The 27,573-nt window shown below is 36.6% G+C and overlaps 1 protein-coding gene across 4 annotated transcripts in view; it reads right to left on the reverse strand.

Annotated features, from left to right (window-relative positions):
- LOC122798078 (corticotropin-releasing factor receptor 2) overlaps window positions 1-27,573 on the reverse strand; it is a 1,424,487-nt gene that overhangs the window by 13,832 nt on the left and 1,383,082 nt on the right. For all 4 annotated transcript variants that reach the window (XM_044066741.1, XM_044066740.1, XM_044066742.1 and 1 more), the window contains one exon: window positions 5,316-5,451. In XM_044066741.1, the coding sequence (XP_043922676.1) occupies window positions 5,316-5,451 (136 nt within the window). The remainder of the gene's footprint in view (window positions 1-5,315; window positions 5,452-27,573) is intronic.

Genomic DNA, 27,573 nt, shown 5'->3' on the forward strand with positions numbered 1-27,573 from the left:
CAGCATTCACTGCCAAACTACCAGTACTGAGCATAGTACATTGCCATTGTGCTGAACATTTTGCATGATAAATATCTCCATAAGAAACAACAGAGTTACCATCATTCAAAGCAGGAGTGACTGAAATACAACAACCATTAAAAGTTGATCCAGGAACCACAGAACAGATCAAAGTAAAAATCACTGTCAACTTGAGCTTTCCTCAGAACAAGATTAAAATAATGAACACAAGTCAAAGCAATAAATGTAATGTGATCATGAAATACTGCAAAACTACCTACTAGAACTGATTTTACAATGAGAATATATTCCCAGCAAAAAGTCTTAGTTCATACTAGGTTAATGGCCCAGAGAATTTCACCCAGGTTTACACAAAGTCAGCACCTGTTTTCCCTGTCCAGCAGGGACACAGGTGGGATCCCAGGGGTATATTTTCTGTTTCCCATTCAGTCGTCCAGGTTCCTCTTAAAGAGGGCTAATGAGGTACTCTGCTTGATCTGGAGAGGAAGTCTATTCCACAGATGGTTGAGTCATTTGGACACAAATCTATCTCACCAACAACTTCTATTAATGTCATAGACCAAGTTGAGACCTTCCGTGTGGGTTGCGCAAGTGGAGTCTGACATATGGATATCCAGCAACTCCATCAAGGTTGAGTCTGAGACGGTGTTGTATGCCAGACACAGGTCACCTCTGAGCAGTTTGTATGAAACTGAGTAGAGGGACAGGGCTTTTAGCCTATTTGTATAGAATAGGTGTTTGAGACCCTGAATTTTCCTGGTCAGGAACCCCTGTGATCTCTCCAACTGCTACATGTACTTGTCAAGGTACATGTCAAAGGGGACATTGTACTTAATAATGGGTCTGATAAGGGAGGAGTACAGGGATGTTATGACCTCCTTGATCCTGGATGAAATACCCTTACTTATGAAGTCAGCTATGTAGAAAGCCTTCCATAAAACGGAGGCAACATGGTGGTCAAAAGTCAGGTTGCTATCAACCTAGGTGCCCAAGTCCCTCACGATTGATTGCATGCTTTGTACATTGTTATTAATATGATTATTAGTGGTGACAATTTTTCCCAAAGGGGATAATGATACATTTCTTGGCATTCAGTTTGAGGCCATGCTTCAGTAAGTAAGGCAGGAAATGTAGTCATTAAAAATGAAAAAATAAATAAATAAATAAAAAATGAAGCTACTGCTACCTACTGGTTCCCATTTTGCTATGTAAAAATCCTGATTAAAATATTAAATATTAAAATGTTTTTATTAAATTTAATTGGGACACTGTCTATTTAATTTTGGTGTGATTAATTATTTATTTATTACATAAAAAGCATTTATTAAATTTAATTGGGGTCAAAACATCTGGGGTCGAATCATCCCGGGTCAAACTGTCCAATAAATATTCTCATAGACAATAAATGTAAATTTAAATATGAAAGTGCATACAATTGCACTGGGGTCAAATCATCTGGGATCGAATCATCCGGGGTCAGACTGTCCTGCTTCTGCTTGAATTATGGGAAGGAACTAGATGAGGTAAAGAAACATCACAGATGTGTGCCCGAGGCAGTAGACATCAACTGCTAGTTGAGGGAGTGAATGCCCTTCCAGTTAATATATGTCACATCCAGTAAACCAGGTGAGGCCTTGATAGCAACACAGGACCTCAGGGAAGTGGACTATGCTTTAAAACACCCATATAAGCTTCTCTGTATGCAAATGTATGATGTCAAGGGCCTGTTGCAGAACATACAAGGCTGACACCTGAGATATTCCAAGTGTCTTCCCTGTAAGTTTCTAAAATGTCTCTGTATCTAACATGGTTAATATTACACATATGTTCATGTCCACTTGAGATGGGCAATTCACACATTCCCCTTGATTCCACTTGTAGGCACCTCAGTTCAATAAGCTCTCATATGGTCTCCCTAGCCATAAAGAAGATGTACATGATCTGCTCATCAGTTAGATGCTGGCAATTAAAGCAGTGACTGCATCATCTAAGATATCTTTGAGGACCACTGCTCACAATTTCATTGCCACTACAATCTGAAAGATTAGCAATTGCTTGTACTACATGAATCATTGGTGTTCAGAATAAGTCTATATTGCTGCACACAGCACTTATTTTATACACCTGTGAATCATTACAGCATGTCTGATGTCATATTTTGCATACTTGTTGTGTCTTATTTGCATCAGAGACCTCATTTTCATATCATGTGGTAATTTGTATATGCTGCATGTCATGCCATTGTTACTGTAGTGCAGCCTTGCTACTTATTTTCTTGCCTGCATATGTCTGCTACTCACAATATGTTGCACAGTGCTATGCACTAAATGTCTACGAATACTAGCCACAGTATCCCAATGGAAGCTGCACTGTGGTGCCCTAGTTTGCATCATAGTGTACAGATGTGTTCCCCACAGCAGTACTACAGCCTATCTGATTACAAGGCACTGTAAAGCATCTTCCTTTAATTCTGGGTTTGATAACCTCTGTTACTATTTGAATTAGTATGTGTGCTCCCACTTTCATATTTGGGCATCACTGCTGTGCATCTGCGTCCTGTGGTATTTAGATCAGGATATGCAAAGGCTGCCATGTTATGCAGCCTCCACAGAATACTAACCGTCTTTCATTGACAATTTCTGGAGGAAGCATATTTCAATAATTAAGAAGATACTGTACAACTTGCTGTGTGATAAACATCAAAAATGGAACCATGGTTCAACTCACACCTCTCAACTGTACAGATTTTCACAGAATGTCCAGATTTTGGCCTCATATCTTTGGTCCATATTAAATTATCTGGATATTCCAATAGAAAGCAAGATGATGGCAAACTTAAAACTAAAATATTTAGAAAAATGGGGCAACCCAGCTTTATGTTGCATGGAACTAGTTGTCACCCCCCCCCCCAGTACTATTTCTTCCATTCCTTATGGGGAAATGGTTAGTGTTAAATATTTATGTTCATAGAAAGGGGCTATGAGACACATAAATATGGTTGGGGTATAATAAAGTAATACATAAAAAGTGAATAAAGCACAGAACATAATAATGCAGAAAATGAATACTAAAGAAAAAGAAGGTGAGTTATATTTTGTGTCTAAGTATACTAATTTTTCTAACATTTTAGAGAAAATACGTATTATTGGTCTTATATACAGAAAGAAAAATCCTGCCTAAAAATGTCAAACTTTGTTTTTCATATAAAAGAGGCAGGAGTTTTAAAGACATGTTAGTACATGGAAAATGAGACCAAAAAATATAGAAAATAATATAGCGAGATATGAAACTTTTCCATGTGACAATTGCACAGTATGCAAACACATAGTTGATAGTTTTGAAAGCATTAATGGAAAAAAATTGTATAGAAGAGGCAGCTTCACTTGCAACAGTGAACAGATTAGATATAGTTTAAAATGTCCTTGTAGATTATTTTATATTGGAGAAAGCAGGAGAAGTTTTGCTGTAAGAGCATATAAGGGCCATCAAGAAGTAAAGATTTCAAAGTCCTGTAGCTATGCACTTTAAGGAACACCATAATGGAGATCCACAGGGGTTACAGGCAACTGTTTTGGAACAAGTGAATACTAGGTTTAGTACTGATGAAAAAATTAAGGAACACTTAAGAAGGAAGGAAGCAATATTTATTTTAAAATATGATACAATGTTTCCAAGAGGTCTGAATGGGGAATTCTCTTGGAAGTATTTAATATAAGAAGGTTAAAAAAAGAGTATTAAAAGTTAACCTTTTTAGTTGGATTTTTTACTGAATTCTTAATTGGATGATTATTTAATTGATTAAATGCATGCATTTAAGTGTATTATTACTAGCAGAAAGATGTACTCTGAAAATACTTTTCTGAAAGCCAAAGTGCCAGAGAAGTGTTACTTGTTCTTAATGGTATTAGAGTTTGACGTTTTGCTGTTAACGTTTACAGCAGAAGTTAATTTTTTATTTTAATAAATCAGTCTGTGTACTAAATGAGTGAATTCATCTGGGCTAGAACTTTTGGTGTGAGGTCTGGTTTGTTCTACAGTGTGGTATTTCTTTACAGATTGCAGTTAAAAAATAATGACAGACATTTGAGTTTCAGACTTCATATCCTTCAGAAAATCCAGTCTAATGCAAACCTGTAATTCTAACAACTTTCAAAAGTTTGTAACAGCAACATTTAAAAAGTGTCCCTATTTTGGGCCTTTGTCCCACTTTTATTTATGGCTCTGTCCAGATTTCTTGCTCTAAGAGGTTGAAAGGTATGGCTCAACTTAACTGAACAGTGTTAGCATGTCCACTCACACTGCTGGCTGGGAGACAGCCATAGTTTATAACTGTCATCAGAGCACTTGCAGTTCCCTCTAATGTGGTGTGCACACAGTGCTAGTCTGGAGTGCACCATCAGTTGAATACATGCTCCAGTTCTTTTATACAAAAATGCCCTCCTTTTCTGAGCACTACCAGCAGTTTGTACCATGTGGGTATATGCCTTCTGTAACCTCTCCCCTTGTTTGAGCCCTTACAGTGCCATCCATCAAGTATGCCACTCTACGCATGTTGTTGGGTGCCCTCAGTACCCTCCTTCCCTGTACACTGGGCAACACGTGGAGGCAGTATTGAAGTGAATGCTGTACTGGAAAGCTCAATGCACAGTATTTTTCATATTCCAGCATACTGAGCTGCAACTGCAAAATATATGTCTGTTTTTGAATTATGTTTTTGTCTGTGCAACAGAAAAAGAAGACTATAGTTTACTATCAAATGAATTAAAAATCAAAAGACTGAAAATTCAAAATACTGGATGATGGAATTTGCCCCTTCTCCACTGTTGTGTGATCTTGGAGTTGGTATATATAGTTAGCAGGGGAGCTTGCCTCTTGCAGTAAAAATGTATTCAGTATTTTGAATTTTCAGTGTTTTTGGGATTCAGTCTTTTGATTTTCAGTCATTTGATAGTAAACCGAAAACCACCATATGTGACTTTGAAGGGTTTGTGACCTGAAAGCTTTGTTTGTTCTATTAAACTTTTACGTTACTCAGTTCGCTTCTTTTCTTGTTAATTCTGCATTGTGAACTGTAGTTTTACTTGAGTTCTTGGTTGTATTGTTTGGTATTCTCTACAAAGGACATCTCTGATCTTTGCTAAGTGAGACCGTTTGTTTTATCAGTTTTAGCTCGTATACATCAAGTTGCTTGAGCACTCTCTTCTACAGTGATTTATAAATACTTCTGTTAATACAGATATATAATATTGCATTTCAGACAAGCCAAAGTGAATATTTTATTAAAAATGCCATACCTGAAATGACTGCAAAAAGGAATTAAAATAGATGAAGACTATTTGGGAGATGTCATCTTCACCTGGATTGACAAAAAACAGCATGTAGGTAATACCCAGGAGAGGCAGAAGAACGAGAGTTGCCTTGACTGCTTTCCTGTGCAAAAGACAGAGAGAAAACGGTATGTCTAACGTAATTAGTAGGAAACGTATGCAAGTATTGGATTGCTGTGTTCAGTAAGAATCAACTTTACATTTGATTTTTCTACTCATGCCTTGCTTGTGCATGTTCTTCATTAAGTTAGTTGACATAAATGCATTTGTTGATAACAGTTATGCTTGAAGTATTATCACATTAAGGATTTCCTGCCTAGTAAGATGCAGCACTCAGACTTTGGAAGACAACTCTCAGTTTTGATGAATTTTTTAGAGTATTTCTTTATGGGGTTAACAGTGCCTCAAGGTCAGCATACATTTGAAGACATTTATTTTGGTCTAACATAAATTGATATAATCCCCAAAGGGCAATTCCATTTTGAAATTATATAATTCACTTAGACATGCCAATACATTCTGTAGCTGCAAAATCTATTATCTCTCAATTTATACCACATTTTGACAGAAAGTCAATGCAATGTTTTGCAAGGCATATATTTAATACATTGGCTTATCACTACTAAGTGGCCTGCATGAATAATACAATGTTATGTCCCTTGCACTGTCCAATATCCTGTTCTCTCAAATGACATATCATATACCATTTTGAAAACATACGAAAATGATCTTACTGCCATGCGATGGTTTAGCTACAGTCACAATTATCTTGCCAATACACATTTTTGTACCAATACATCTGTACAGATTTGAATTGTTCGTTTCCCTTTCTGTAAGCCTCTGTGACTACATTAGAAACTTTTATCACTTGTTGAGGAAATCAATTCCATCACCTATGGACTGAAACAATGTATGAAAGGCTGAACTGTCAACATGCCACTCATTTCACAATACACAAGCATTTATTGCTGTATGTCATATGAAAAATGAATTTAATCAATAAAAAAATGAAAGATCTGGTCTTAGTACTGGCACAGTTTGCACATCAGAACCTGAATATATAAGTGCAAGGAAAGCTGGGGTCATGAAATTGTGAAGCTCAAGACAGAAGTTTTAGTTTAAATATCTTTATAAAATTACACTTAAGACATAGGCACACATACATTAATAGAAAACAAATGAGGAAGAAAAAGGTGACTGCAAAAATGTTTTTATTTTTGGAGTGTAATAAGCTGGCAGATTTTAAAAGCGTAAGGCTTATTTTTGTCTACTTAGTACATTGTATCTCTTCTTTTATTCCCTACCATTCATTTGTTCATAATTTCATAGAATATGAAGGTGCATGTTACACAATGCCTACATCACCTCACTTCTATATTCTGTCTCTTCTATATTCTGTGGCAGGCCTCTTATGTCTTTTCCTCTCGACCCAGCAACTGTAACCAGCTGCAATTTGTGTGTTTCTTTTAATTATAACAAACAGCAAGGTATTACTTATTCTCTAGAAATCCCTCAGACTACAAAGCTCGCCTTCCTTTCAACCTGCCAAAAGACACGCAAAGGAATAAATAGAAACAATATGTCTGCTGAGACTGATTATTGTTAATTTGTAATGGAGTTTGCAGTCTTGAGTTAAATTGCTTGTTAGCAAGGTATACATCTTTTCTCTGTTGCTTGTTTGTAAAAGCTAGTGCTTCAGGTCAGGCTAAGGAAAAGACTGTGACTAGCTGGTTATCAACCACCCACCCATCCTACCCGTCAACACCAAGTCATGGTTCCCAGGCACTTCCACAAGCTAGTTCCTACCTTGATACCAGTCCTCCTGCTTTAAAGTAATACTGAGCTTTCTCCTGTTATCTTCTCAATGCCCAGTGCACTGCAAATGAAACAGAGCAAATTAGTACTATAATAACTTCATAACCCAGTTCTCCTAGCAGTTACTGAAACTTGACCACCTTCTTCCTGGATACAGCGATCTTCCTGACTACAGACAAAGCCATACTAAAGGAGGTGGTATCCTACTGCTATTCAAATTTCACTTAAAAGTGAAACATAAAACAAGCCTCACCCACATCAAAATCTCAAGCAAACTGGCTTCTAGCAGAAATTGCCTTACCCAGTATTCAACATACAGTTAGCTATTACATACCTCCCTTTACTTCCTCTAAACAGACATGTAAAGATATGACTGTCAATTTTATCCCACGCAAACAATAAGGAAAATGTTATGCGATTTTAATGCAAACATGCTGATAATTTTGAGGTCTCAAATTACCTCACTGAACAAGTGACCCAACTAGTTAAGCCAGACCCAACCTTTTGACCAAAAACACTCCTTCATTGGTCTCATTATCTCCAATGGCCTAAACACAATATCCAGCATTACAATTCACTCACATATATTTGGCAATAATTGCCCCAACATTTTCTCCATTTTATACCAAGCTCCCAGAATGAAAAACAAAAATGTATACCCTTCATATCTAAATCTGCTGCCGATATTGCAAAATAATCTTTAACTCTCTCTCTTACCTTGACTGGACCCCTATCCTAGAAACCACATATCCTGAAAAAAAAGCTGAATTTCTTACACACAATCCCTCCAGCCAACAAAACAAACACATTCCCTTAATCTCTAGATTTTCAAGTGGCTACCCATGAGTTAAAATTCCTGCTCAAACTCTGGGATGAATCTTGCACTCTTGGAAATCTATCCCATGCCAGAAAACAGGGTGCAGTATACAACTCTCTAGAACCTGGTTAAAAAGCCATTAGAAGACACAAAAGTAATTTCATGACACACTTCCAAATCTCTTTTAAATACAGTCCTAGGAAATTTTGAAAATAAGCCAATAACCTCACAGGATGTAATCTGCCTCACACTTCTATTAGTACTTCCTTCAGCTTGTCTGCAGATGATTTCCACAGACACTTTACAGACCTCCCCAGATGTGCTGCAAATTCCCCACACATGCTCCTTCATTTCATCAACAGTATCTTCATCTTTTTTTCTATTTCTGGTAAATGTCATCCAAATACAGTATACCTTCACTGGAACAAATATAGTTGGAAGGTCCCAAGGTATAGATAAGCTACTGTTGTGACTTCATTGTCCTACTACTACTACCAACACCATTCCTAATATACAGAAATCTGCCATAATAAAACCACTGCCCGAACAAAAACAACCCACACTCCCATCACACTATCACCCTTTTCCATCCTCCTTACCCTGTGTAAAGTCTTTATGAAAATTGTCTGTCTTTAGCTCACAGAATGTGTTACTACATATCACCTGATCTCAAAACAACATAGTTTCTGGTCAGGGAGGAGCACAGTCATAACCACCTGGTCTCAAAATTCTCATGTCAATGGACAAAGGCATGTTCTCAGATGCAATTTTTATAGAACTCACCAGACCCTGTGATTTAGTCATTCATTCCTCTCTGTTAATCCACCTTTCAGAACTAAGCATTAGCCCTAATGCCATCTCTTGGTCCCAAAGTTATCATACTAATTGACATTTCTCAGTGAGCTATCTCTTCCTCTCCACCACTCAGTACCTCAAGGATCTATTCTTGTAATCCTTTTGTTTTCTGTATAGATCAATGAACTGCTACTCAGTCTTCCTTACCTTCTTCTCTTCCTCTATGACCAGATGACATGTTCTGCTGCTGTTTCAACCACTCCTTAAATACATTTGAACAAGATCTGTAGTCTAAATTCAACCTCCTCAGTGAGTGGATTACTACTAAAAACCTCATACTAAATGCATCTCAAACCAAATCTATGCTTTTTGTTATTATGCAAAAACTCAACAGATCCAGGAAAATTTTAACTATATATATGACTACAACAAGCATTCCTTACAGCAAGTCTCCTCTTTCAAGCATCTTGGTCTCTGCCTAGACCCTTTACTCATTTTCCAACTGTATCTTTTTAATTGTACACATAAAAAAATAATCCTATAGTTTTCCAGGCACACACAAATATTTCCTTTCCTCTCACTTTCCTCCAGTTCTGCAATAGGGAAATGAATCCTACTCCTACAACTAAACTATTGCCTCTCTCTTATATCAGCAACCTCTACAAAAATGTCCATCACTATTCAAATGCTAGAAAACAAAACATGTAGATTTATTACACACTCCCCCAAAAATAAACATCACTGTATAACACTAAAGAAGGTACAGTGGCTCTCAGTTAACCACAGAGCAGATCTGCTCAAAGGATCTCAGCTGTTTGAACTCCTACATGAACAAACTCTCTTACCCTTTAACATCAAAACTAATAAGACACATCCCTACTTACAACCAAAGAAATTTGAACCAGTCAGGCCCTAAAACACAGATCTTACAATACAAGCTACATATCTCTGAGCATGCATTCTCTTTTCTTGGGCCCAAATTGTGGGAGTCCTTCCCACTTGAAATTAAACCCCCATTATCTTATTCTAAGTTCTGTTCCCCACTAAAATCACATTTAGTTAAAAAAAAAACAGAGTGCACCTGTTGCTCTTCAGGTAACATCACTTATGTTTATATTAACTCTTTTCCTCTGTAAGTCAGCCACTAAGATCCCTTTCTCCCTTTCCCATCTCTAATGTACTTTAGTCTAATTTGTCAAATGGTTTGAAACTTTTGTACATAATGGGAATTCATTTTACTGACACTTATGTGTTATTGTACTCTTTGCCTATTTTGTATGTCTGGTCATTTTTTGACCCCAGGCAGAGACTGAAATTGATCAGAATTGTTTAGATCATTACCAGGTAAACAAATTCAAATAAATAAACAAATAAAAATACAAAAGAGATTTGATTGGTTTCTGATCCACAGATCCAGGCATATTGTCATCAGCTTTACTGTGTCTTACTATTCTAAGAAATGAAAATCCTGACACAAAATACATGTCAGGATTGTTCATTTTCTTTCCTTTTGAAGGCAACTTTTAAGATCAAAGTATCTACTAGTACAATAAAACAAGTGTCACGTAAAAATAAAAGCTGCACACATATAAAATGTCTAGGCACTGTACTGTAGAGAACATTAAGACATAACATTGTGCAAGTTGCAGTATATTAGCAATGAGTAGGGTAGATAAATTCGGGTCAACATTCAGTGCTTTACTACATAAACAAAATTAATTAAATGGACAGAAAATATACATAAATAAAATCAATGGTGTTGCTCTAGTGTCCATCTGAGCTACAGTAGACTCAAGTTTGTGTACTGTCTTGGTTGCTAGATGACTGTACATGGGAGAAAAGACTGATATAATAGAGGTCAGCTTTTCTACCCTTGTATGAGGCTGTAAAGTTGCCTATCATCAGTATGTCCTTTACTATTGACTTCTGTCAGGCAGATCAATGCAAATGAGAAGAAACATGAAGGAGATTACTTGACCATATGCCTTTTTCCATTGCATGCATGGAGAAACTAGGTTGAAAGGGTTGAAAGACAAAGCAAAACAAAAACACTGGCTGCATATTGTGGCATCTACCAGGCTGACAATCCACAAGCTTCCATTTAACCCTCCGCTGATTGCCATAAGATGGGAATAAATTACACAGTACCAGACTAGAAAGGCATGATTCACTTTCGATATATGTGGATTATCAGCTGACAGTAGTGCAGAGAATAAATGGATTCATATACTGTGCAGATAATCTGGAATAGTAAGATTAGTAGACAGGCAAAGAAGCAAATAGAAAGAAAAATGATGAAAGAGTAATTTTATTTACTGCAACAGTTATACATTCAGAAAGACACAATATTCACTACAATTACCAGTGCAGCAATAAGCTTCAGCTTCTAAACATGCAGGCATGTTTTTCATCCAAAGAAAGTAAATTAAAATTGCCAAGAAGGGTGCTGCTACCCACTTGGAATTACTGAAGTCTATAAGACTAGTAAAAGTAAAAGTGGCATTTCAGTTTTAAGATGCACTGACCAACAAATCAGGGAACCCCAGCATTAAAAGAGAGACTGACAAATGATGACGAATTTAAACTCCTAATGGCAGGAAGCTCGGTTTGAAATACAGGGGGCTGTTCATAAATACTGTATGGAATTGTAGACGGTTATTATGCAATAAAGTCACAAACCACAATCCTACACAATTCATAAAGGTCTCCTTACACCATCACAGATATGCATTCACACTGGCATACCTGGAAGAGTCCAGTATGTATTAGGTATGCAAATCAAGCCTCAGAAACAAGATGTGCCAACCAGCCACAGATGGCCAAGTGACACCATCAATAGAACTACATGTAAAAATCTGATAATACAATTCAGAATGTTCTACTGACTGCAGAGTCTCTGAAAGACAATGCAGCACTGAAAAACAAAAAAAGCAAACATTCACCAAGATCCTTCATTTGTAGTACTTTTATTGGTAGAAATTACTAGCTTGCACTCCAGGGAACCATTGCAAAGTTTAGTCTAAATTCTGAGTTGCCCCCAAACACTACCTGGTTAAAGAACTTACTAAAAGTCATACAGTATGCAAATGAGGACTGAGGGATCAAAAGTACAGCTCACTGGGTATGGCAAGGGGCTTCCACCAGCAACAGCCAACACAGTACGGAACCCTTTCATTTCATAGCATGCAAATTGTCATCCCTCTGCAGACTTAGCTAAGGATTCAAACACTATCATAAAACTCTCCCTGGTATACCTACAGAGAACTGAGGAAGAACATTGCTCCACTATCTCAAGGACCATACAACAGCAACTAGCAGATAGTTTATTGCAGAGGTAGACAGGTCAGGGGATTGGAGCAGAAAGAACAAGGGTAATACACAGTGCAGCAATGATGTTGGGAGTCAGATATGGAGTCTGTATGTGAGGCAATATAAAATAACTAACAAATAAATGGTTGTCAAATGCATGACAGCTGTATCTCTCTGGCTAACTAAAGGTAAACAATGAAATGTCACATCTGAGGTCTGGAAGATGGAGATCCTCAGTTGTATCAGGGATATTTTATACTGTGAATACCATACAGTGTGCTGTACCCATGAACAACACAGACAGACAATACATACATACACAGACAGTATACAGAGTATGTGCACATAAGAGTAGTGCTTGGCCCTTTTCTGTAGCATTTATTCTGTGGATTTGTGTGTGCGTTTATGTGTGTGTGTGTGTGTGTGTGTGTGTGTGTGTGTGTGTGTGTGTGTGTGTGTGTGTGTGTGTGTGTGTGTGTGTGTGTGTGTGTGTTTGAGTGTGTTTGTGTGCATTTCTAGTTATGGCAGTTTATGTTTATGTATCATAGTACTTTTGGCATACATTGTACATGTCAATCTTTACCAGTCCCACTAATAGGACTAAATAGCATAGTTATAAATGCAGTAACACATTTCTGCAGGACAACGGACTGATTATTTTGCACCTTTAGATCAAGTAATTTTAAACACTTTTCTTCTTTTCGTCCATTGTTTTTTTGTATTCAAACTCTTATTTTATTATTTGTATTTAATCCATTACGTTTTAGTACTGAGGAGATTTTCTTCCCAGGCCTCCACTGAAAATGGGTTCTTGACATCCCAGTGTACTTTCCAGGTAGACAAAATGCAAATAAACAAGAATAAATAAATTGCTTCATGCCTCAAGATAACTTGCTAAAATGGAAGAATTGCCATAAAGAAGTAGCTCAGTACTAGTGAAGATAAGTACTCCCAGAAACTCCGTGTTTATTCATAAAACATGTTCAAAAAGATGGAATTTTAGGACAGGTAAAATAAACATATGCATAACAGATGCTCAGAGTAAGTTGTAACTCCAGTCATTGTTTGGATTAGTGACATCAGCACTGGTGAATCTACAGGGAGGGGATGATTGTGAGCAACCGACAATGGTTTCCCCATCCTGACGCAAGGGAGGCAGCCTGGGTTCACTGCAATAATGCAGTATTGCAAGCCTGGCAGTCTCTGTCCTACATAGGTGCTGTGCTCCTTAGTTAAGAGGTTTTGCACCTCTCGAAGGCAGGAGTTGCAGACCTGGCTTGAGCTGGGGCACAGTCCCCAGCACAGTATGATGCTGTATCAATGTCCTTGATCCTCAAAGGCACACTGGCATACCTCTCAACTGTCCCTGATTTTCAGGGATGTCCCTGATTTTGACTCAAATTTTAACTCTGTCCCTCTTAATCCCTCCTAAAACTAGTGACTTTGGGCAGAAAGGTGGTGAATTACACTTAATGAATAATGACAATAATTAAGAGTTATAAACTTCTTTTACTTCAGAAAACGTGTATTAATTCATATGCTCTGATTCTGTGAATGTTTCAAGTTAATAGCACTAATATTTTAAAAGTGTCCCTGATTGTCCCTGATTTTGTCTTGACTTGTCCGTGATTCTGTTGAAATTTGTCCCCAATTGGTTGAGAGGTCTGCACACTGGACATAGGTCAGGTTGAGCCCATAAGAGGAGGATAAGGCAGGTCTGCTAGACCTTGTTTAAAAGGAAAGGAGCTGGAGGCAGCTAATGATTAGCTGTCTGGAAAATAATAAGAATGATGACTATGTGAGCAAACACTGGAGGTGACTACCATTGGGTCATGGAGGTGACAGACCAAAGAAAAATCACCACATTTCTTACTAAGGGGTACAAAATGAGAGCACCCCAATTTATGTGAAAGTGGACATTCTTGTCTAGTCTGATATGAAGAATAATGTAAGAAACTAACACTAGTATTTATATCAGGTCTTGGTCTTGGATATATGAAATGTGGACTGATTTTCTGATATTTGAAAACTGAAGCATGAAGCACATAAACAACCAGCTTAGTGTGCTAAGGGCTTTGACAAGTTTGCTACTGAAGGGTAAGCACATCACTTTCATTTTCTTTGCTGTGCAAAGCATTTGAAAGTGATTAAGGCTCACACACTGCTTGCCACAGATTCTGCATGAAGCTCATTTAAAGCAGAGTAAGCACGATGTGTTGTTTACTTACAAATATAATGCTTTTGAGTTTGAAACTGGGTTAGAGAGGTACAAAATGAGAATTAGTACTCCATTGTTGCTTCTTTCTCTTACTGGAAGGAGTGTGCAGTTAAGAGCTTCTGGAGTTTTACTTTTGTTTGCTGCTTATGAGCAACACAATTACCAGCACAAAGTATACTCTGCATCATCATAAAGTACTTTTAGTGAAGCTCTGAAAAGCTGGCTGTAAAACACAGAGAGACTGTAACTCAGTGACTCACTGCATGTCTTTACTGAATAACAATAAAAGGAAAATAGACAAATCAATATAAAGACTTATATAAGGACCAGTTACAGCAACTCCAAATAAGAAGCAAATTAGCAAAGTCACTTAAAATAGTCAAGTATGGCTTTCCATTCATCTGTAAATGGGAATGAAAAAATAAGCCTCAGTGTGGAAGCTTTGCTCACTACAATATATGCTGCTATTAGCATGCTTCCAACAAACCTCATGGACCTATGCAAGTCTAAGATATGACAACACTCAGTAGATGAAGTAATATTATAAGAGGTCTGCTGTAGAAGTAATCAATGTCAGGGTACTGAACTTAGTGCTGGAGAGCTTTCTTTCTTTTATAGGCCTATGAAAGTAGTATAAATGTTACCTGGGTCAGGGCAGTTGTTCACTGAACCTGAGTCAGAGATGACTGTAGCTTCTGGAAAACTTTTTCCTTTGGCTTTTAGAAAAATAGTGAATGTGTGTCATAACTGTGTTAGCTGGGTACCAGTTTTGATATCAGTAATTAAGTGCTTTGCTTAGTTCAAACAATTACATGTTTATTTATTTATTTATTTATTTATTTATTTATTTGCTGTTTGCTAACTGGGTAGATGGACTGGTTCAGAAACCATTTTCAGACACTACAAAACTAATTTTTCAGTGTGAAATGCATCTCTTCTACTGTTACTTTAAATGGGATGAAGCATACATGGGCCAGGTATTGTACGTATAATGTCCATTCAAAAGGAGAAAAAACAAATAAGTTCTTTGTTTTAAGGATTCTGTGATACTACATAATATAGAATCATACAAAAAGATTTGCATATAGTCTGAAAGAAGAAGTAAGAATGTTAAATGAGTCCTCTGAAATATTTGTTTATTTTACAGAATAGTGCTGGTAAAATGTTTTACAGTCAGTCTACTAAAGTTTCAAATTGAGAAAAAATGTTTAATCTTGTTTGAAAGCTGTTGATCTCCTTTTAAATAAATAACTGCATTGTATGCAATTCTATAATTACATTCAGCTGCTTTAAGTTTATCCTTTTGATTGCTGATGTCACTGATTATTAATGTTCTTAAAGTATGGCACCATATCAATATACACATTATCCAAATAGAAAAACTAATAAAACAAAGCAACCCAACAATATTCACATTTAGGATAAACAATAGCTGATGTATGTCTTTAATACAGACAACTGAGTGCCCCATCAACCAATGAATTCATAGCTTACTCCATGAAAGCAAGCACAGATATTTATCCCAGATTTGTCCCACATGTAATCTCAAGCAATTTGTAACTGTAGGTTACACGCTATCATGCAAAACACATACAACATATAGTACACACCAAGCCTACAGTCAGGCTAAGTGGGAAAAAATTAAAACATGAACAAAGGATAACCCATGGTAGTTTCTGAGATGAGTATTACTAAGATAGTTTGGAGTAAGCCATATGGTATTAAAACTGGTAACATTTTGGAAATTCAAGACTTGATAATAATAGTCCTGGAACTCCAAAAAAAGAATGCAATCTGCTCTAAATAGCAGCAATATACAATGGTTGCTTTCTTGCTACTATACATTAAAAGTGCTTCTCACAGGAGCTAATTGCAGTATAATCCCCAGTGAACGTCTGCACCTTCTACACACCCTACTACTTACATATGCAAACTCTGAGATCACTGTACCCCAGACAGGATAGAATTCTCTGAGATACAGTCATTTTGAAATACGTATGCATTTCCCCCTTATTGCACATATGTTTTCCCATTTCCAACAACTGTGCTTGCAGTTCTCAAACCTACAATGGGAACATAACACTCTGTATACACTCTACCATAGTCTTCCTCTCTTTCAAAACACTTTCAAGGAAATGTTAGAAAGAAAAAATGTACCAGTGCATGCCAGATAAGTATATACATACTAGAATTAGAAAAAAACAGACTGAAAACTCCTGTTTTGCCCTTCACATCATATACTTTGCATGAACATTTTACTGCATTTTAAGTGTCATATTGATGGTTATTTGATTTTATGTGATCTATATGCATTTCAGTCATGGATGAGACTGATGCATAAGAAGTCAGTAGCTGGTACAATATGTACTGACATTTTCCTACTATATGAAACCTCTTCACGTAGGAATATATCACCCCAAGATACTTAGGTGTTCTCTACGTTAGAATATAAGAGATTGTGGTCTACTCCTGATAGCATTAGACATCTTCGCATTCTACAAAAAATATATACGTGTTAGGTACAGAGAAAATAAAAACTACTAAATAAACTTTAAATGCACACTCAATCAATGGACTCAGTGTAACTCTAAAATAATTTTAATTAAAAACAAGTAATTAAAAGTAAAAACGGACTGAATTAAGCGCTTTTGTCCATTGACCTGGACTTCTTCATAATCAAAATAAAATTGTCACATCCACTCTTTTATACTCATGGTGGTGAACAATTAAATATGGTAATTAACAATTAAATATGGTGATGAACAATTAAATACTCATACATAGCCCAATTAACATTTAAAGTTATCCAGTACTAAATAAAAACACTTGAAAATGAGTTACAAATAAATACAAAGAAATATGCAAAGTAATTCTTATAAAACAAATTATAAACACTTATTTGATCTCATCTTAAGCATAGGTTACAAGTTAAAAACATCATTAATGCCAGGAGGGTAGTTGGCACCCAATTTTATCTGCCTTTCAATTTCTCTAACCTCAGAAAGGATTTTCATATTGCCCCCCCCCATGATTGCATTTAACTTGCTCCAAAAGAGGGAATTTAAAACGAACATATATATTACTAAAAGGCAAATGCTTAAAAAGGGCATTATTGATGTTTTTTTTTTTTAATTTGGTAAACATGCTCATAAATCCTATTCCTAAAGGCTCTATCCATTTTGCCTATATAGCAAGCGGGACACTGGCAGCACAAGATTTTAATTAAAATCATTTTAAAGTTACACAACTGAGTCAGTTGGCTGGGTGTGTATTTTAATTCTCTTCACATTCTAGTTTGAGTGTTACAAAGCTGTACTAAAACAACACAGTACATGAAGTGATTAACTTGTGCCATGCGGGAAACGGTGGACTGGTACAGAGGCAAAGACAAGAAATAAGCTGTGAAGAGTTTTCAGGAACTTGAAAATCACGATATCAGAAAAGAGCATAAATAAATCTGCAGTGTATACGACAGAAATAAATTGGAACAAGATAACATTTGAAAAGCAGCTAGTTGACAGAACTATTTATTTATTGTTTTGTTTATAGGTCAGGTAGGTACACTTTTCCAAGATTTATGTATATCTGGCAATGTGTGACCACATACTTGTCCCAGACTTTAACCACAGTCAAAGCTGACACTCACGATATGGCCTGATCACACTCCACTCAACCTCATCAATTAGTTTGTTTCCTGCATCCTCGCCACTTGATTTGAAAACACCCCTTGCCACTGGTCTAGTGTAATATAATCCCCTGCAGTCTTTGTTGCATTTTATAGGTCTGGAGAAACTGTATTCCTTTCTCTTCCTCATTATCTGTTATATCCTGCTTAACAGGCATTTCATGGCACTACCACAATATGGTCTAATTAATCTTTAAAGACGGTTAAGGATTCAAATGTGCTAGCTGCCAGTTCATACAGTATAGGTTCCAAGATATTTACTGTGCTGTTGATCTGTGAGAAGCTTTTGAAGCCTAGCCATGTATTTGCAAGATGTTTATAACACTTACATTACAAGTACAAATAACCCAGACCCCTTGCATTTTAAGTGCAGCTATCCAAGAGATGGGCAGACATTTACATGCTGCCCCTATCCATAAGGAACAAAGGCACTAAATTAGCATTGAATTTGAGGTTTCCCAATCATTCGTCCAGATTACACTTGAATAGAGTAAAATGCATACTTTGCCTTTCCTACGCAGACAGATACATGATTCTAGAGTACTGGCATTCTCTGAGATATACATCTGTCCTTTCAACATGTTCTATTTATGTTACAGAAGAGATTAAGATCTTTTGAGTGGGTATTTATGTGACCATTGGAGTTGTAGATATTCACTATGCCTGAAAGGATGGGGTCAGTTGAAACTTTGTAAGCAAGGTAGAGGTTGCCACTAAGTAGCCTGTAAGTTGATGAGAAGAGTGACAGAGCTTTGAGATGGTGTAGCTTTTATGATTTAGGCCCTTGATGTCCTTGGTGACAAAGCATGGTTATTCAAATGATAAGTGTTTGGAAGGTATATATTGAAGGGGGCATTAAACTCAATAATCATACATAATAATACAGTGGAACAATCACATTCCTTGACATGGACACCATACACTTACTAATAAGCAGTGCAATGAAGAAGGAGTTTTTTACAACAGTAAATGCGCAGTAATTAAAGCACAGCTCATTGTCTACATGAGTTGCCAGGTTCTTAACTACCGGATCAATTTGCAAGGGTGTGTTACTGATGTGATAGTTACAGGGGCATCGTATTTGCCCACAGGTACTATTATACATTTGTTTTGGCCATTACTTTTAGGCCATGCTTTTAATAAAAGCCATCTTGGAGGATTTTGATATCTTCTGGAGAATTTATGATGCACCAAGTTTATAGCCATATGCAAACCCTCAATTTTAACTTTGATCTCTGAGAAGTAAATACAAAAGAGAAGTGGCCCGAGGACTGAACCCTGGAGTATACCAGTATGAGAGACAGAGGTCTTTTGGAGAAGGAGGTAGTGCTGCCTGTCCCCCTCTCAAATTTATCGGGTTCTGTTAGTGAGCCAATTTGATATCCACTGGGTTATATAATAATTAACATACAGCAGGGTAAGTTTGTCAACTATACCTGAATGTGGGATGGTGCTGAATGCCTTAAAGAAGCTGACCAGATGAAGTAGGCAGGATCTGCCCTTGGCTAAACCACACTGGCAAGGGTCAAGTGTTTTTAGGTTGTCTGTCTCTTTATTCATTAATTCAATAAGGATACTTTCTATAGACTTACTGATTATACTGATCAGACTTATAGGTCAGTAATTACCCTGGTCCATTGATGCCTTACCTTTTTGCAGGTAGGTTGACTGCTGTTGTCCTCCAACTGTCTAGCCCAAATCCTGTTTGGAGGTTGACATTAAATTGCCTCTGTAGGGGGTTTGACAGGTCTTCTTTTAGGCTGGCCAGTAGGCAATCTGGTATGTTAACTGGCCCCAGAGAAGACATGTTCTTGACCTTGGACAATGCTCAGAGGACTTGTGTTTAGGAGATTTAAGGGGGTAAGGTGGATGTTGACATGTCATCTAGTAATGTATGAGGGAGAGGGGCTGAAGTTAGAGCAAACTTTATCCACTAGCAAACTGGCTATGCCCTCTGGGTCCTTATCTTGATGGCTATTTTTATATCATGTCCAACTTCGGTTGATTTGATCAGAGATTAGTTCCTTATTTAGTTTAGCAAGAGCATTTTTGTTAACTAGAGAGTTGCATTTATTTTTATGTGCAATACATGTTTTTCATTTATTGTAAAGTCTGTTCACATGTGGGTTTCACCAGCTGGGTTTATTTTTAAATTTAGTATTGTATTTAATTTTAGGGGGTCAGATGCAGCAATGCAGCTGTTTACATGTCAATATAGTTTGGTTGTAAATAATTCTGCATATGAAGAGGGATGATCAGGTTGGAAGAAGATGCTGCATTTAGCTGGGTCATCATTCAGTTTCAGTAGATTTGTTTTAGCATAATTTCTGAATACCAAGTTACTTGAAAATGCTTCTGGCTTCAGTCTTATGGTGAATGTGAGTAATTTATGGTCCAATTTGACTAGGGAGGACATTACAACTGGTAGAGACAGAGCTGTCCCATACTGGTGAGAAATCCAGGATTTTGTTTCCTCTAGGTGAGGTATGGAAGATAAAATGCTGCTGAAGGCTAGGTCTGGGTATACATTAGAGGATATATAAATCTCCCAGTTGAAGAAGGGTTAGTTGAAGTCCCTTACAAGAATGGTGTTTGGTTGAATCCGTATGGACTCCCTATTAGTCAAACAGAAGGGGTCCTTTAGTTAACCATGATATGATAAGGGGGTTTTGTTAATGTCAGTTTTGGCATGGAGGAGTTCCAGGTCATTATCCTGTCTATTGAGTCTGGAGATGAAATTTTATTTTATGAATATAAAAACACAGTCACCTTTATTGCCTTCATTTAGTGCAGTGGGACTGCCTACATGGTAGGCATTGAATTCCAGCACTGATGGAATGCTCTCAATAGTCTCGAACCAGGTTTCTGTGGCAATACATATACTGATGCATTCCAGGGTAAGGAGTGCCTGTAGTGAGTGGAGTTTTTTGTTAAGGCTCATAGAATTGAGCAGCAGTACCTTTATGTTATCTGAATTCTGTTTTGCTATTTTGTGGCATTGCCTAAAAAAAGACACTATAGAGTGAACAAGGTTTTTGTCAGTATATGAAAACTTTGGGGGATAGGTGAAGGAAATCCCTGGCAAAGCAGTTAGGCTTGTCAATCATCTCCTCCCAGACTTGTATATATGAGCCCCCTTTGAATGACATCAGAAACACTGTCAATTGGTGAAGTGTATGATCTATTGTTCGTATTTTGGCATTATTGTTGGTGAAGATAAAATGCTGCTGAAGGCTAGGTTCATACCTGCCTTGTACACGTATTGCAAGACCTCCATCGTGTCTCTCTTCATGTAGTCCAGGGATGTTGGTCTCAGTTTGCTTACTCCCATGTGTACTATGACAGTGTCATATGTGCAAGTTTGGTGTAAGGACTTGCAAGCATGATGTGGCAAATCCTGACCCCTGATAGGCAAGTGTCTATGACCCTCCCCATTGTTCAGTCCGATGACTAGTTCATTACTGTGTTCACTACTGCATCACCAATGACTAGAATGTTAGCTTGTGTAGAGGTCTGCCTTATGGCCATTTGAGATGAGCAACTGAGTGTTAGACATGCAGGGGCTGTCTGAGTTCATTATTTATGAGGCTCCTGAGGTTACTTGCTTTTTACGTTACATTGTTGAGACCTTTGTGGTTTGCGTCTGTTACTTTTAAGAACCTCAACATATGTAGGTCTTTGCATTTGGTCAGAAGTGTGTGTGATGACTGTTTGCTATTTGTAGTGGCTGTGTGTGAGACCTTTGACTCCAATAACATTGTATAAGTATATCTTTCACATGATGTGCCTGTTTCTTCAAGTCAGTAAATATGGGACAATTGCTAAATTGCCTCTGGCTGCCCATTTCAACCAAGCTGGGTGCAGAGTCAGCTGGAAAGTGCAAATCCATGATTCTGGAAGTTTACACCTGAGAGTTGCACCAATGAGTTTGGAGATGATTTTCGGTCTAAGACAAACAATATAAGTCAACACACAAAGTGCAACACTCCTCTTAGCACAAACCAGTGTCTCTTTTCCACAACTAATGGCTATTTTGAACACACAGAATTTATGGAGAAGGTAATATATGAAAACTTAAGTTTCTATATCACTGCATTTATGCAGTGCAATCACAAGCTCAGAAATTACTTGGTTCCTCTCTACTCCCACTAGAATGTAAAACTAAATCTTTCCCATCTATAGATCTCATAAAAGCCAAAAATAAGTGCAGATCTATCAAGTTTATACGGTAACAATGCAGAATAAATGCAATATGTACTTATCAGAGATGTTTTCAGGCTGCTAGTTTCACCAAATCAATATTTATCCAGTGGCAGGACCACCACACATTATGTAGCTGTTAGTAAATAAACCAAGTGTCCCTCAAACATGACTAACTTATACAGGCAGATAAATTTTAAAAAGTATTCACACAGCCCTCTGGACAACAGCAGGATAGCACAATCTCAGGAGAGGTACTTTTAGCAATCACAAGTTCAGAAATAGCTCGGTTTGTCTCTATTCCCACTACAGTGTAAAACCCAGGCTTTCACAACTATAGATGTGATCACAATAAAGCCAAAAATAAGTGCAAATCTAGCAAGTGCAGGTCTAGCAATATGCATGGATCAAGCAAGGCACAGCTTTACAATTGCACCATACTTACTCAGCCAGTGTCTGAGTATAATTTGCACTGCTCAAAAGGCAGTTATAGCCTGCATGTTTTAGATAACTTTGAAATTATTTCTGCTTTTCCTATATGGACAGTAAATGATTACATTTTCCAAATGAAGTATACTTTTCCTACATTTGTCCTTCTGTTGATTAATGGCAAAATGGCCAAAACGCTGATATATTTATCTGTTTGCTTATTTGCTTATTTGTTTGTTTATCTGTCTTTATTGACTGGGTAGGTGATCTGGTCCTAAGACTATTTTCAACCATAATCTGAGTGCCAGACATAGTTAAAATACTGTACATACTTGCTGAGACAATTTTTAGCCATTAGAACATTCAGTATAAAGATACAGGAAATGTATTTTGTATACGAGCCTATGGTCCATGGGGAGCACGACCCAAGAATCACTGCTTCCAACCTTGCCCAAGTTGGGGAATTCTCCAGATTAAAATCAAATGACAGTTGATAAATGAAGGTGAGTGCATGCATTTCCTAATTACAGATTGCCAGAATTATTCTAACAGTACCTGATATCAACAATAAGGTTTTAGTTTTATTCGATTCATTGTTCCATATAAACTGAGGTTTCATTTTGGAAAACATTACTATAGGTTCATAGGAAGGTACCAGACTAGCTGCCCTTGTGGGGCATTTTAAGCCTAGCCAATTTCCCTTTTGGTGATTGAATTAGCCTATCCCACTTGGTGTTACATTGGTATTACTCTTCACATGGTCAATAATCATATATTACCCCTAATGAGAATCCTTGTGATCATACCATAGATGATTTGAGGGGACCTATGTATGGGATAAAGCATTTAGGAATTGCCTCTGTTTATTAGTAGCACAGAATAAGTCTTAGGGTGAATTATCTATTATCCATTCATTGTACTATGTTGTGCTTGAATAAGGACAGGGATGAAGTTTGTTTTATATGGATGGATAGTCTGTTCCACAGCAGTGTTATCCTCTGTCAGATATACTGGTCCCTCCAAACCATTCTGTTCATATTGCAAAAGAGGTTTAGATGCCTGGACTGAGTACTTCTGATGCAAATTTCACATCTAACCTGTTAAAAAGGCTGAAATTATAAATACTTAGGTATAACTGATTTACTTTTTTATTTAATTTGTCCTCAAGTAATGATTACAATTATGGGTCTTTTAGTACAAAATTTCATATCCATTTGAATGAAATAATTGATTACAAAGTAGTGATCTTTGAAGACAAGCTAAAGGTACATAAACAAAATAAATGAATAAACTTTCATTCTTATTGATCAAATTCTAAAAACAATAAATGTTAATGGTTTAGGGAGATTAGCATATTTCTTAAGTGACAATATGACCGGTAAGATTGAAATGTTAAATCTGTTTGAACATCAGTTAAATGCTATCAGTTCCAATTTGACTAATCTTCTTAATCTATGTATTAATTTTATGTCAAATCCCTTTTAATCAGATGTCGGGTAACAACATAAGTTATAGACTTTTTCTTTAGATATCTACCTTCAGAACTATATGAAAGTATTCCCACTGAAGCTGAAATGTTGATAAAGATATTCTCTTTGTGTATTTAACTTAATCCAGTTTTGCTTTCTTTTCATCTAGGAAGAGTGTTCTGATTCTAAAACCAAATTATGATCCTAAAAATCCACACACATATCACCTTGTTTCTTATTAAATTCAGATTATAAACTTTACTTATTTATCAGGCTAGAAAATATGAAAGTGCATATATCATATCTTCATCTGTAGATATTGGGTAAATGACCATCAGAGCATTAACAGACCAGTCCAGATTATTATCAATTACCTCCCACCTCTAGTATGACCATAAAAGAGAGACCCAGGAGAATTTGTGAGTGTCCTTTATTAAATACAACATACAACATTATTTACATATTTACATGTTTACAGAATGTACATTCTCTTTGTTATTCTTCATTAGTTGACCCCATTCCTACTTCCAAAACCATAATCTGATTTTCCACAATATATTTGCCAAAATCCTTTTCCCATTAAATAAAATTTCACTCAGTCTTTCATTCCAAATAGCTTACATTACACAAAATAAATTCTTATCTACCCTTCTTCATATTTTTATTCTTATTCTTAAAATATCTATTGATAAAATATCTATTGATAAACATATGTATAGTTAGGTTACTATCAAAATCAAGAATCACAGTTCTTCATGTATTCACTTAGCCAAAAATAAATGTCGGAAATAAAAAAATGATTTAATCAAAATGATGACGGGGTAATGCTGATAATTTGCAATTCGATATCAACTTTACCCAGGTTACCTTGACGTTTGGTGATGTTTTACTTATGTACCCTCAATATGGGGGTTGTGCCACCCACACCCCTTGCATATTATATATACAAACTCTGAGATTGCACTACGGTAAGGAAAAGGGTAAATGTCCCAATCCCCACTGTAGTATGATCTTCTTTTAGAATGTTGATCTCATATGAGCGAATGCACACTAGCATTTGCTAAAGTGGATTTGAACATTTTCAGATTGGCATTACTGAAACTGGGATCCATGCATTCAACTATCCCAGTTTTGCATAACTGGTGTTCAACATTTTGATAGTAAACCTGCATATCTATATTATTTATGTAATTAATATTCTCAAAAAAATTCTTCACACAACTTTTTCCAAAGTCTTACCACTCTTTTACATTTAAAAAAAAAACATGCTTTGTTCTTTCTTCCTCCCCACAAAATAAACACTATTTTAACTTTCTTTTTATTTGGCATATTCCCCTTTACTGGTAACTTATCCATCCCACATTCTACTATCATGGCACATCACTTTTTCTGTACTTTAATGTCTTCAATCACTTCTTCTAGTAACATTTTTCACAGATTTACAGAATAATAATATTTCATCATGTTCTTCTTCTTTCATCGCCAGTACATCTCACCTTATCTCCCAATATCAACTGGAGCTCCCCAAGGCCCCTCCTCTTCAGCATATTTGTTAATGACTTCCACTCTTCCCTTCCCAAACCTCACTTATTCAATACACAGATGATTCCACCATCATCTGCTCTTCCTACTCCACTAGTGAAAACTAATTCAAATTGCCTTCTCATCCACAGAAACATGGATGAACAAAAAAATCACCTAGCCCTAAATGCTAACAAAACCAAACTCCTTCTATTCACTCCTAAAAGATCCACCCCTATAAACAGGTCAGAATTTACTATTCAGTCTCAGACAGTACTGTCATCAAAGTAGTGCCGCACACTAAATTCCTTGGAGTTACTATCGATGAGAATCTCTCCTTTGACCTTCATATCCTAAACAACATCAGAAAGACCCACCAAAAGTTAGGTCTGCTTTATAGACACATAACTTACCTCAACCACTCAGCCAAAAAAAAAACCTTAGCATCCCCCTTTCTTTTGCCATCTCTACTATATGGTGTCTCCCTGCTTAGAGGCATTCAACTCTCTCTGAAAAACAAATTCAAATCGTGTTACAATAAAGTAGCAAAGTTTGCCAACAATGGGTTCCTATTATACAATCGAAGACGCATTCTTTGGAATACATCTTGATTGAACTTGAAAGCAGAAACAGCAAAATAGCGAAAAGGCAAATCGCTTGGCCACCCTCTGTTACTTTGCCGTTTTCCTCACTATAGTGCAATCTCGGAGTTGGTATATTTAAGTAGGGGGGTATGGGGAGCACAGCCCCCCACTTTATGTAATGTTTTAAAGCTTTTATTTATTTATTTTTTTGTGGAACAGCGATTCTTTTCCCTGGGAAAAAAATTGCTGTTCTAAGTGTTCGGGATTGTAAGCTTTTGCTTACATGGGGGTCGATAAATCAGTGTTCACTTTTTTAAGCATTTGCTGAGTTAATATAGACTCCCAGCAATGATGCACATACCTCCCATCACTGTATATTCCTTCAAAAGCTCAATTGGCTTGAACTACCTCACTTCTTATTTTGCCTACAACTCACCACTGCAAATAAAACCATAATTAAACCAGATGACTGCCATTTCCTAGCCTCACTAATGTCCCCCTAAAACCCCGCTAAACACCTCAGATCAGAAAATAAATATCTTCTGAAATTACCCAAACTTACAGCTGGCTGTACTTTTTACTCCATTGCTATAGCCAAGGTGTGGAATTCCTTACCCACCACAATCAGAACCACTTCTAACCACACCATTTTCAAGAAGTCTCTGCAAGAATATCTCTCCATTCTATGGGTCTGTACATGCTCAAATAATTCTTCTAGCATAACATGAAACTAGAAAGCTGTTCTAACAGCTTTAACACTTTGAAATATTTATCTTCACTTAATTTAACTCTTCTCCCTCTCAGTGTTATGCATCCTCAGCTACAAGATGAATTTTAAAGAAATTTAAGGAAAAGAAAGCCTAATTCTAAATGTATATCAACATGTATATATTGTACATGGATGGAAATCATTGTTATTTTTGTATGTTGTACAATGTTTCTTACTAGTAACTTGAATCTGTTAACAGTAGTTGTGTAACTTTATCTCATTAATGTATATGTAATATGTGGAGCTTTTCTCCCTGTCCCTCCACTGAAAATGGGCACTCCTAGGCCCAGTGAACTATCTCAGAAAATACATGCAAATAAAATAAAATAAATAAATAAAATAAAATGTTATTATATCTCATTCTTCTATCTATAAAATAAAATAAACATATACAATTTTATTATACCTCATTCTTCTATGTCTCTATATATAACTTTTTTTGATTTTCCATGTTATTTTTTCTTGACAATTTTTAATTGCTTATTCTCATCTCCAAGAATTTTTATACTTAGATTTAAATATTATCACTGCTAAATTCTCAATCTTTTCCTTTGCCCAGTTTAATACTCTTATACAAATTTAAAGTTGAAAGTGCTTGCATCTATACAGGCCAC

This window comes from Protopterus annectens, chromosome 3.part1, assembly GCF_019279795.1.
Source record: "Protopterus annectens isolate FY-2018-M chromosome 3.part1, PAN1.0, whole genome shotgun sequence".
NCBI classification, from domain to species: Eukaryota; Metazoa; Chordata; order Ceratodontiformes; family Protopteridae; genus Protopterus; species Protopterus annectens.